The sequence below is a fragment of the Varanus komodoensis genome, unplaced genomic scaffold, assembly GCF_004798865.1.
Source record: "Varanus komodoensis strain SLA01 unplaced genomic scaffold, ASM479886v1 scaffold1, whole genome shotgun sequence".
NCBI classification, from domain to species: Eukaryota; Metazoa; Chordata; class Lepidosauria; order Squamata; family Varanidae; genus Varanus; species Varanus komodoensis.
The window spans coordinates 44,080,766-44,093,662 of NW_025335268.1; the positions used below are offsets into that span (position 1 = coordinate 44,080,766).

General features: G+C 38.6%; 1 protein-coding gene across 11 annotated transcripts in view; it reads left to right on the top strand.

Moving 5' to 3' along the window:
• Positions 1–12,897, top strand: part of NHSL1 (NHS like 1) — a 180,404-nt gene that overhangs the window by 106,912 nt on the left and 60,595 nt on the right. For 2 of the 11 annotated variants that reach the window (XM_044423700.1, XM_044423725.1), the window contains exon 1: positions 10,650–11,505. The exons of the other annotated variants lie outside the window; for them this stretch is intronic. In XM_044423700.1, the coding sequence (XP_044279635.1) occupies positions 11,448–11,505 (58 nt within the window). In that variant the 5' untranslated portion in view covers positions 10,650–11,447. Of the gene's footprint in view, positions 1–10,649; positions 11,506–12,897 lie in introns of those variants that run through there. 11 annotated transcript variants of the gene reach the window in all.

Consider the following 12,897-nt stretch of genomic DNA (forward strand, 5'->3'; position numbering starts at 1 on the left):
AAATATTTTAAATGAATTAAAATAATTTTTAAAATATAGTCTAATAAAAAGTGCTTCTGAACACAGGCATACTCAAGATAAAGCCGGTCAATTTCATTTTCTGCTTTAAATGAGACAATTAAATCCATGTTTTATTTTCTTGCATTAGAAACTAATGAGTCTTACATTATGTAATTTTGAACAGATTCTACTTTGAAGTTGGGTCCTTTATATTAAGTACCATTTGGAAGACAGAATATATTTTAATTCAGTGAATTCTGAATAAGTACTGTCAGGTAGAAAACCTTCTATGCTGATTTATGCCTTCATATCTGTTAACAGATGCTTCTGGTAGAGAGAACATGGTACTGTTTGCAGTTACCAGTGGGATAAAATGGTAAACTAGAGAATAACTTGGTATCATCCTGCAGATGGCAGCATTTTGCCTTCTTCCTATATTCCAAGCCCTTTTACTGCCTTGGGAGTAGCTAAATATGTTTCTCTCTCACCCCCAACCATCTGTTCTGATTTTGTCATTGCTGAAAAATGACTAAAACAGCTAACTCACGAGCTAACTTCTTTTGAATGTCCTTACATTAATTTTTCTTGAGCATAATAGCTCTATAGCAATGCCTACAATGAAAGAAACAATCACATTCATATCATTTTCCGTTCTGCTATAATAAATAGCAATGTTTGTAGAACGTTCAATTTCATTTTTTCTTGTTAATGCAGCAGTGCTTTAGTGTTAGAAAGTACAACAGATAGCCAAAAGATTTTGAGAGATATGCATGAGAAATAGCATTAAGGTGATGTTCCACATCCCAAACTATTATGTTACAAAGATTCAGCCAGTGTGACATGGACAATGTGGAATCTCAGATCTTCAAATAAATGAAGTCGGCACTAAGTTTTGCTTGCTCTCTTCTAATAGTAGAATATTGGGTCATTTGGTAGAGCTGAATGGTAAGAGGTTTAGTACAGAGCCTTCATACAGCACATAATTAAACTCTGAGAGTCAGCACTACAAGGTGTAATGATTACGATCCACTTGGATGCCTTTAAAAGGGGATTAGGCAGGTTCATCGAGATTAAGGCTAAAACTGGCTATTAGTATAATAATATGTATTCTCCAGTGTCAGAGGCAGTACTAATCTTAGTACTAATTGCTGGGGAGTATGAGTAAAATGGTGCTATTGCACTCATGTTCTGCATGTAGAGTTCGCTAAGGCTTCTGTGAGCAGAAGGTTAAACCAGATAGGTCTGATCTAGCATGACTTTATTATGGTCTTATTTCATTACTTTCAAGGAAAAGACAGACAATAAAATTGCAAGAAGCCTGGAATTCTTAAAATGCATGGCATTGGGCTTTATAAAAGGAAATTGAAGACATTTCTCCAGTGTCTAAACTTGATTTTATTAACTTTCTGGCATTTCAGGTTCTACCCTATCTTAGTGTCTCCTTAAGGCACTTTGTTTACCTTTCCTCTAGAGTTGGGCAGCCTTGTAAGGCCAGAAGGTCATTCATTTAATGAGCCATAAATGCTGAATAAGGGGAATATTATTGACACCACTTCTGTGTCAGATATGCATCCCTTTTCTGTTTTGAAGTTTCTGAATGTGGTGGATCTGTTGAATTTTGCCCTGGGATGTGGAACTCCTGGATTTAGGTAGTTCTTCTTTTACTGATAAGTATTTCATCCTTAAACCATGGTAGGATGGCAGGTCAGGGATGGTGAACTTTTGTCTTGAAGAGTAAATAGGCTGGGTGCTGAGCAGATGGTTACCATAGTATTAGGTTTAAATAATTAAACAGAATTAGAAGTGAAAGTGTGTTATCAGAAGAAAACTGGGGGAAGAATTGCCTTGTTGTTCAAACCTGACATACAGTTGTCTGTTTTATAAGAAAAATAAACGATTATATGTTGCAGATTTCCCTTTTGTATTTCCATCAGTATTTCTTTTTATTCGTTTATAAACATAGATGTATTATTGCATTACGGGGGTTTTGTTCATGCAATGTAATTGTTGATGGCATGGCATGTGAAAAAATGGCTTTCTAGGAGTTAAATCCTGGAATTAGTTTACATGGGATGGATATGATGTGTAATACTTGTTTTGTTCTGTATTTATTTTTTCAGAATGACTACCAACCCTAAATACCTTAAATGTACTATTCTGCTTTATGTTTACTTACAGCAGCCCTGTGAAATACCTCAAAATGTAAATTTGAGATAGAGCATAGCTTACTTAAGGTCCATCCAATGAATTCAGTTTGCAATTAGGAAGAACAGGTCTTTGTGCTTCAGATTTCTTTCCACATTGGTACTCTGAATGCAAATATTGGAAAGGAGTACTAAGTTTTCTTTTTTCACACTACAAGCATGATAAGTCACAGTTTGGGGCTTTTATTAGTTAAGCTTTCCTAAGGGAGTTGGTAATTCATTTGTATTGATTGTATCATTGACTTTTTTACACTTTAATCAAATTTCCTTCTTTTAAGGTCATTCCTCCTCCTTTTAAGGTCATTACTGTTTTTCAGTTACATGTCTGGCTCTTCTGTGTGCTGCTGACTTGCATGTTTATTTTCAAAATAGAAAATTAATTGGCTACATTGAGTAACATTTAATTTGAATCTATTTGTGTATGAAGGCTCATAACTCTGATTGTTTTCTAAATTTGCTGGTTTGCGCCATGATTTGTCCTATTAATTGTGGAAGTAACTGCACATGCAGCATACTGCAGAGAGGAAATTCTGTTCTAATTCAGTAATTGGTATGTTCTGATTCAGAATGCCTAACATTGGGCCTATAGTTGACAAAGTTTTCCTACAGTTGTACAGTTTAGAGGGTTGTGTTATTTGTTTTCAGAATTTAGAAATAATCTTGGTGTTAGATCTTTTTCTTTCATGTACTGAGTATCTTCAGAATTCAGTCTGAGTGGTGATCAATTTATATTATGTTGTGCCAAAGCACCACAAAATTGCAGAGAATCCTATGAAATTATGGGTATTACTATAATAGAAATCATCTAAGCTACATATCAATGTATATTTATGTAATATCTATGTAATACATTGATACGTAGTTTAGATTTCTAATGTAGTAGTCCTGAGGGCGAGGGAGCCAGGGAGTGGCATGGTCTCTAACAGGGGTCTCAAACTGCGCTGCTCATCCCTGATAGCCAGTAGTGCCCTACCTGAGCTGACAGCAGTTGTCTTGAATGTGATGTTGAGGCCACTGTTTCGTTGGGGAATATTAACATTCATGCCAAAGGTACTGTGTCTGGAGCAACTAAGAGTTTCATGTCCTTCACAACAACCATGGATCTATGACAACATGTCAGCAGCCCAACATATGTAGCAGAGTGTACTCTAGACCTGTTATTTTTCACCTGGACATGGGAATGATGATCTGAAGGTGAGGGACTTTGTCATGGTCAGATCTGCCTGCCAAAGTTCAGTCCGATGATGACGTTTCCCCTCTGCAGAGGACTTATTAAGATGACGTGTGCCCAAAGACAAATGAATCCAGATGATTTCCAGGGTGCTCTAGCAGGTTATCTGGCTGTAGTGCTCCTGTGGATACCGTGGTTGATCTCTGGAGTAGAGATTTAGTCCATGTGACCCAGGACAATTGCTCCTGTGTGCTCTTTCTATAATTGAGCTTGTCCAGGGATAAAACAAACTAGGGTGCAGATTTAGTGCAAAAAACTAGGATTGGGATCTCTGCAAATGGTTGGGCATCCTCATTTACCTCCTTTGGTTTTCTGTGGTGCCATCTCTGAAATGTAGACAGTAAAGTAAGGGGCTTTACAGGATTGGGGTTAGGACCAGTAGAAGCACTGCCAGCTTCTTGTATTAAGAAAATGGTGTTTAGTTTTTTAGTTTTTTTCAGTGGTACAACTAGGACAGAAGTTGAGGGTCCATAGTCCAGGGGAAAAGAGAGTCCAACTGACCATCCAGAGAGTGGCAGGTGATACAGGCAGTGGCTCACATGCTGGGACCAGTGCTGAATGCTGCGGCATCCCTTTCTTTTATGCTTGGAAATATTTTATAGTAATGGAGTAAGCAAGGTTGTGCATAGATACTCATGCCCTTTGCATTATTTGTATTTTTAAAGTATAGTTGCTTTTTCTATAGAAAAATGTGCTTATGTTCAAGTAAAAGCAGCAAGTTGGGAAATCCATTTTAGTTCTGCATTAGTGATGGTGTTGTGATTCAAGTGAATCTTAAGTGTGAAACTGCATATTCTCAGGCAGACAAACATTTATTTTAAAAAGTTTGCTTTTAGTTTGAAAGTTTAAAATGCATAGTGGTTTTAAAATATGGAATGAGTGGGGAAGGCATGTGTGCATCTCAGCTGCCCTTTTAAAGCTTACCCTTCTAACCCTGTTCCCTAAGACCATTAATTTCAGGATCTTAAATTATCTAGCTGCATCACTGGTTTTGATTGCCAGTAACCCTACTTAAAGACTCAAATTAGGGAAATTAATATCAAATCATATCTTTCACTTGCTCAAGTTTTCACATAATTGCAATATTATGCACAAGTCAGTCTGTAAGATATTATTATCACAGATTGGTTTGCATGTAGTAAGGTAATTTGTTCATGATAAGTTTAATCCTTATATGAAAGAAGTTTATGGTGAATTTTCCAGAGGTAGCTGGTTGGCCACTGTGAGAATGGGACGTTGGTCTAGATAGGTCTCAGTTTTGGTCCACAAGGGTGGTTCCTATAATTTTTAATCATTGGTTCACAAGCATATCAGTATTTTTTGTTTTTGCATTACCTTTCAAAGAACCCTTAATTCTGCAGCTATTCCTGAACTTAGTTGTTCTGCTTCTGGAATAAACTGGTAACTAGAGCGTGTGGTTGTTCTGTGGGGACAAGAAGAGCGCGCACTATTCCCCCATTCTCTGCCCAAGTATGCTGAAGTAATTGTATCATGCTCTCTTTAAACTTCTTGGACATAATATAAATGTTGAACACATCATACATCTAAAGATTATGGTTTGTATCACCAAACCATTTCAAATCAAATTTGGATTCACTTAGAGTTTCTGCTAAGCTTTAATGGCTCCTTTTTGCATGCCTCTTTTCGTTTTCCACACTTTCCAAGATGAAGACAGCTCTGCTATTGTGGTAGGCCTCAGGCTTCAGATCCCAGATGTTGTCATGAATTTGTGCAATAGCATTCCAGGAACACTGGAAACTGGGAAATGTTATTTCCAGACTTTGTATTGGTTCAGATACTGTCATATGTAATTGCCCCAGGGATGCCTACTGTGACAATGAAAGCCTTCCTGGCCCCTGGCAAATACAGAAGAAAGTAGGGAAGGAATCTTAGTGAATGTAGCCGACACAAAGTGAGGGTTATCAATTGCTTGTATGGGGACACAGCGGGGAAGGCTTTATGCTTATTCAGACATGGCATTTAGAACTAGATTGATTTAAATATTCTCTAAATTAATCCAATTGGATCAGACTGATTCCAGGTTGGATAGAGCTGTTCTATTGCTGTAAGGCACTGGTATTGGAAGGCATCAAAGTACCATCAAGGTTTGGCATTTAAACAAACGTATTGTGCGATTGGTAAGCTAATATGCACTGAATGTGGGAGCAAATTAAAGGCTTGTGACACTTGCATTACTTCTATTGGAAAGTTTTCAAGCTAGAGATGTTCTGGCCCAAATATATGCATTTTTCTGCTGCCTGAACACTTAAGGATCAGTGATAGATAGAATTATGTTTATCTTCATTAGTAGCTTCCCTTATCCAAAAGACTTGTGTTTAGTAAACACACATTTCAAAACTTGAGATCCTTACAGGTATTAAATTCTGATCTACACATATCTATTTGACCTTGCCTAGTGCTGTTCAAGGTGGTAGTTCATAATGGTAGAAAGAGAATGATTCAAGCAATACAAAAGACAGAACAAAGCACCATACCCTCTGGTCAGGCAATATTACTTTATGGTCCAAATCAAATTATTGTAATAAACTTTTAGTCTTTCCTTTATACGTATTATGCTGCATTGTCCCGCTATCCTGTGCATTTTGTTCTTCATTCCTCAGCTTCATTCTCAAAGTTTTCTTTTCTCCTGGCTGCATGGATAATTGGGGAGCTGCAGTGTTCTGTTAAGCAGTTACCTACTATATAATCTCCTCAAAGCCTCACTGTATGAATGGTTTTCCTCTTGGATTCAATGGTGCACTGCTCTTTATTTTTTTCACAGCTGTTACAAGTAAAATACAGCTTCTCCCCAATTCCTTACTGGATCCCTGCTTAATTAATTATCATTTCTTAGTAGATAGAGAAGCGTTGAGATGCATGAAGACTAAGATTGCCTATTTGAAAGAAACCATTGTGAGTGACTTGAGTTCAAGATGTTGGTGGGGAGGGGGCAGCTGAATTCATTGCCTCTTGGGAGTGTCTCTGTGGCGGGAACTCACTTTTGTTCTCAGGAAAAATGCCAGAGGATGGCTGGGTCTGGCTGGTTGAAAAGGGAAAAGAATGCCTCATAATTTATAAATTATTTATCATTGCTTCTCGTAGAAGAACAACACAAGGTTGATTAGATTACTAGCGCCTGAATATAAGTGGGCAGGGCTGGATGGCCTTTTCATACTTTTTAATTTGTTTCTTAGATACTTATTACAAATTAATTGGCTGGAGTATGGCTTTTGAAGACATCTCAGAGATCTCTTGAAAGTAATAAAAGCAGGCAACAGTTTACATCTTAGAAGTGCTTCTCAGGAACATTTCTTTTGCTTTATCAGTTTGTCTGGATAGAAAATCTGTGAATGTAAATACATTTGCTGCAAATGGAATTTGTCTGGTTTGTGTAAACTTGTTGCTGTTTGTAAAAACAATCCTTGTTTAACCTCACTATAAGCATAATAAAAGTTACATAATGTGGAGGGAAATCCTTAAATATATTTGGGAGTTAGAAGGCATTAAATTCACAAGAACCTTCCACTAATAGTACCTAGTTGATTTTGTTTTTGTGTGGTGTAAAAACCCTCTAATATACAGCACAGTATATGTTCCACTGAGTTAAATGGCCTTTTTCTCAGATAAGTTTATTTTCATATAAGTTACATATTACTCACCCTATAAGAAACTTAGGGTAGTGTATATGACTTTTTCCTCAATTCTGTCCTCACAGCAACTTTGTGATTTAGGTTCGACTGAGGTTACAAAATGGGCTTCATAGCTGAGATGAGGGTTTCAAACTGGGTCTTCCCTAGTTTAATAGTGTACACTCTACCACACTTGACAGGGTTTGCACGACACAACAACACACTGTAGGCGACAAGTTGTATCATTTGAACCTGGATTGTTTCCTGCAGGGTGGTTTGTGTGAAAGCAATAAGCCACCTCAACAGTGCATGGTTTGTGTTATCGGAGTTGTTGAACTGGATTCTTGTCTGAACTCAGGAGACTGTTGCAGGCTGTGGGAAGTAACACACAGGAGTGGGCCAAAACCTTCACTGCACTTGCCAAATTTGCTCAAGCCAGAACCAGAGCCGGCCCCCTGAGCAGTGCCCCAGTGGCATAGCGGGGCAGTTATCATTAGCTTGGTGTCCCCCACCACAGTCGACATCATCATATCTATCTGTCATCACATCCCTTTCTCAGTCACTGTGACTTTTATCTCTTCTATTTCTCCTGGAGATCACTTTTCACAAATTAACTTCTCATAATGAGCCTTCAAAGTCCCCATGCAGCACATTGGAGGAGCTGCCACTTGATTCGCCACACTTTAGAAAGAAATGGCACAAGAAATTTGCTAACAGCAGAGGAAGTGAGGGAACCGCCCACAGTTCGTCCAACCATCTATCCAGTGCCCTTTGGGTTGTTTCGCAGGCAGGCTGCCCTGCATAGTTTATTTGCTAGGTCAATGTGCATCCCTGGCTATTGATTTTTGGTCTTAACAAATGTGTATATTTCATTTTGCTTTGGCCAGAGTGCCATACACACAGGTTTAGATTATAATGTATTTAATGTGAACACACCTCTTTTATCTCTCCTCTTTTTCCCTCTACTGAGTTAATTGTTAAAGGTAACAGGGATTCTTGAGATTGCCTGTAACGATGTTCTTGGCTTAGCGAGTTACCCTAGAGATTTCTTGGATTTTACATGCATTGTGCATTTTTACTTTTTCAAGCAGTGTCTTAACCTTGGATTATCATTCCACGAGATCTAGAAAACTGATAGAGCCTAAATGTGAATCCAGCAATTTTGTTACAATGTTTTCATTTCACATTTGCCTGGATTTCCAGGATCTGGAAAGATGGACTGTTAGAATAATGATGAATAAATTATTCAGGAATATTCCGTTAATGTCTTCATCCATGCATCTTTTCTGTGATACTGAATTGTAAATTATAGTTCATGTTAGTTAATGTACGGTTTTTTATGTTTTGTTATCATGATTTTGAAAAGTGAAGAACTGGTTATTTAGCAACATTGATGAAACAGTTTTGGAAACCTATAGCAAATGTGGGAATGATTCCTGAAGAGTTTTCTTAATATAATGTGGGAAAAGAAATGCTTCTAATTGTTTCACAGCTTAAAACCTTTTATGTGATCCTGATTGTCTGGGTGACTGTCTCAGAGGATTGCCATGGAACAGGTCAACTGGAAATGTATGTAGGGCAAAATGATGGACGGGGGATGGGTAGAACACACATACTTCAAGCACACAATGTAAAACACCCATCTCTCCAATAGTTCCAAATAGTTACAAACTAGAAAACCTTTAAATATAGCAGCACTGCATTTTATAAAGTAACCTGCACAATGATTTAACAGCCCAAATTGAGGTTTGATAAAGACTGAATTTGTATGGTGAATAGAAATGCATTATACTAACGTTTTGTTTCAAATAGCACATTTTTCTGGAATGGAATTATTATGACAAATATGCATTTTTCTTTTACTTTCCCCAGTACCTCTAAACCTTCCCAGACTTTTTCCTGAAAGCTTCTCTGTGGTGCTCAGTAGTAAAGCAACTGCCACTGGCTTGCAGCTTTCTTTATGGTCTAGAAGGCAGGAGGACCTTGATGCTTTTCCTCCTGAACAGTTGCAGACCTCTCAGCATAATATACTCTAAATCTTGGTCATACTGCAGCATTATTTAAAATTAGCTCCCTTTTCTAACATCAAACCTCTGCTTATAAGTTTTCTCCCACTCACTGGTTCCTAATTTCTGTCATGAATTCCCCATCTTAACTCCTATTTTTCTGACCTACCTTTGTCTCTTTCTTTCTTCTGACCAGTTTCTTCCAACTGCTAACCCAAGAAGCTAGAGGTAATGGTTCAAAGAGAGCTGTTAAGCCAACAGATATTCAGAGGAGACTGAGAGTCTTATCCTTCTCAGGCCCTTAGACCTCCTGGTCCTCAGCTGGGTCTGTGTTTTCAGCTAGATGGTCTCATTCGATCCCTGGTACTAGAGTTCCTGGCATCCAAGCAGGCAATTCTGGGGTCCTCAACAGGTTCATTGCCACTCTTAAGATCCAAGGGATGAATGAGGACAATTGGGGATCAATACTGGGGTCAGGAAGGGGTCAGAGAAGTTAGTGGGAGACTCAGGTAAGGCATCCTTGAGGTGGGCTTTTCTGGCTGACTGTGGGAATACTACAGGTTTTTCCCCTTCTTTCTCCATGGGCTCTCAAATTCCTTTGAAGAGTTTCCTCCAGTGTCTGGGTTAGTTGAGACCCTCAGACCTTGAAAGGGACCAGTAAAATGGTTAGCTTTTGAAATGGGCAGCTTCTGCAATTATGGGAAACAGCATTCTTTCTAGATGACCAGCTATATTTGTGTAATTGAGTCTTGCTTGAAATATAGTATTTTTATATTGGGTCAGACTGGAGGAGTTCTAATTCATGGCTCTAATTAGTAAGAGGACATGAACTGCAAAAGTCATTTACCTTATTACTAAATAAAGGGGTGTGGCATTGCATATCCACACTTTGTTCAGTATTTAAAATATCCTCACCTTGTTTGGCATATATGACATCTCAGTGCCAAGCATCACTGTTTATATTTCCTCTAGGCATTTCATTGTAGAAGAAGTTTACATCTTTATATTTTGCTCTGTGTATTTCTGATTAATGGAAAATTCACCAAGGCACGAAGTGTTTCTCAAGTGCTCCTGCTTTTGCATGAGCTGTCCCAGAGATTTGAACTATGTGGCTCCTTTTGGAAAAGGCTGGGGTGGACTCTGCTGCTAGCAGTACTCTGAGGAAGTGAGAATTCCTTTCAATCCCGAGCCAAGTCTTCACTTGTCTTTCCTTGAAAGGCTGGCTTGACTTCTTGAGCCTCAGCATTATGCTGCAGACATGCCCTGCTGAGCCCATTGATGCTGCAGTTAGCATTTTTCTCTCCAGAACTGTGAATCATTTGTAATCAGTGGAAAGAAGTGTTGTTTTCAGTTCAAACATTTTGCATTTCTCCCAGGAGATAAAGCACATTATTTTAAAGTTCTTAGGTAATTTGTCAAAACTTGCAGAATTATTCATTAATTTGGGTTTGTTTGTAACTGCATTTCTAAATTGACTTTAAGAATGCAGTGAAGAAAGGAATGGAAAGACGAATATGCAGCACTGCTTGTTTGTTGCTAATTTGTAATTGATGGGAATGGGCAGGAAGCTATGGGGTTTGAAGGCAGTGAAGGAAACCTTTTGCCTGTTGGAAACAATCAAAATGAAGAGATTAAGTGATTAATAAAAGGACTGGAAAAGAAGACTCCATGATTTGCAGGAGAAAGCGATGCTTTTTCACAGCTCCATGGAGATGCTGTTCTGGAGCTGAAGCCTTGCTGAGCATAAAGGTTGTCCTTGGGAATGGTAAGGAGGAAGCGGCTGCTTTGGGAAACAATAGTTGAGTCTCCCTGTCCCACACAGCTTAAATTCTGCATGTTCACATTTAACCAGGGAGATACAAGAAAACATCCCTTCTTCTGTCCTGCTAAGGATTTTTCAGATCTCATTAGATTACTAGCAAGGGAAATGATTTGCAGTTGCTAACCTTTGCGGCATACAACCTGGAAAGGGAATGGGAACTGTTGATTTCCTAAAGGGACGGGGAGAGAGGGAGACATCTATCAATAAGCATTGAAGCAGAAATCTCCATCTTGCTTCCATGCAAGCATGAACAAAGATTAGCTTTCTCCCCCCACCCCATGCTATAACTTGCTGTTGCAGGCACCGCATTATATTTCAGGAGCGAGCTCTCAGGTTCAAGGACTGTTAATAGTTTCTAATTGGTGGGACATTCTCCGAAACTTTGAGCTTATACTTAAATGAGAAACAAGTGAGGTTGGGGGAGTGGGAGGACGCAAAAAGTTAGCAGGGTTTTCAAGAACTGCTGAAAAAGCTCTGGAAATTAGTTTCCTGCAAGATATTCCTGCTTTCTATGGGATCCAAACAGCAGGAGCAAGCAGAACACGCTTCTCTGAAATGGTGGTGCTTATCAATACAAAGCTCAAATCCTTAATCAAAATTTTCAAGAAGAAGAGTAAGTAAACATGGCTTTTTAATCTGTTGTGATATTTTGTAGAACATTGAAATTTCATGTTAGAGAAACGTTGAATAACTTGCTTTCATTTTTTCAAGTGCATAGCATGTTTAGTTTTTCATGCCTTTCTAGGGTATAGAGGCAGCTTATTAAAGGCTGTGTTCCAAGCACCTGTTCTTGTGGGTGTTGCTTTGTTGTCACTGTCATAAACTTTTAACTCATAGCCTGTCATTTTGTTATGACTTATTGAGTCATTCCTGGAAAAGTGGAACCACTTTTAATGTGATAAATTGAGAATAGTGCTGAAACCTGGGAGTAGATTAGCATGCTGAGACACTCTATTAAAACCTTGTTGGGCTCTCAGCTCCATCAGCAATTTTTCATGTGCAAAAACAGCTATAAAAAGCTCCTTAGGGATCTTTTGCTCTATTGTTATTGTTATTATATTTATAAGCTGCCCTTTTCCCCTCATTCAAGGAAGCCAAGGTAGATTGCAAGGCTCTCCCTTTTATCCTCACAACAGTCCTGTGAGGTAGGTTAGGTTGAGAAACTGTGGCTGGCCCAGGGTCACTCATTGAGCTCCCTCTTGAACCCAGATCTCCTGAGTCCCAGTCAAACACTCTAACCTCCACACCACACTGGCTCTTTATTCCTTATTGCCCTGTTGCAGACTTTTAACTGATAGTTTGATTGCTTCAATCCAGCATGGTTCTCAACATATCCTTGGTTCAGAATGGCAGATTAATCTGAATTTAATTTCTAAGCAATAAGTATGCATTTTTTAAAAACCCAAAATACTCTGCATTTAGCTCAGTCCCAATTTGTCATGGTAAAACTAGGGTGTTGTCACTAACATGGCAAGGATAACATAATTCTGCATCCAGCATTTGTCTCATCTGTGAAGTTTTGTCCCTGAGAGTTATTTAATATGGTTTTCATTTTCCACAAGACTTGGAGTGATTGATGTAATCAGGCAGTGGATGACTTCTCTGTTCATTATCTTTTGGCTTTGACTGCTGGTTAGGAAGGGCAGGGAGGACAGCCCCTGTATTGTGTCAGCATTATCTGCCTTGCTGCATGAGGTGTTTCTGATCATATCCAATGTAATGAATATAGGTGACCTTGGAGTTTCTCAAGCATGTACTGCTAACTCCCTCCTCCAAAGCATGATATGCTTATGGAACAGTTACGGTAAAGTGTATCAAATTCATATGCTTAAAAAAGGTCTTGTTTTTAAGGTCATGTAGAACATGTCTCTAGCAACCATGACTAATCTGAGAATGCTTATAGAAGGCACCAGTTGTAGATTGTTCCCTGTGACAAAAGGCAACCAATTTTTATACTGTTACATCTCTTCCCATTAATGTATATACCTTTTTTCACTTACACTAG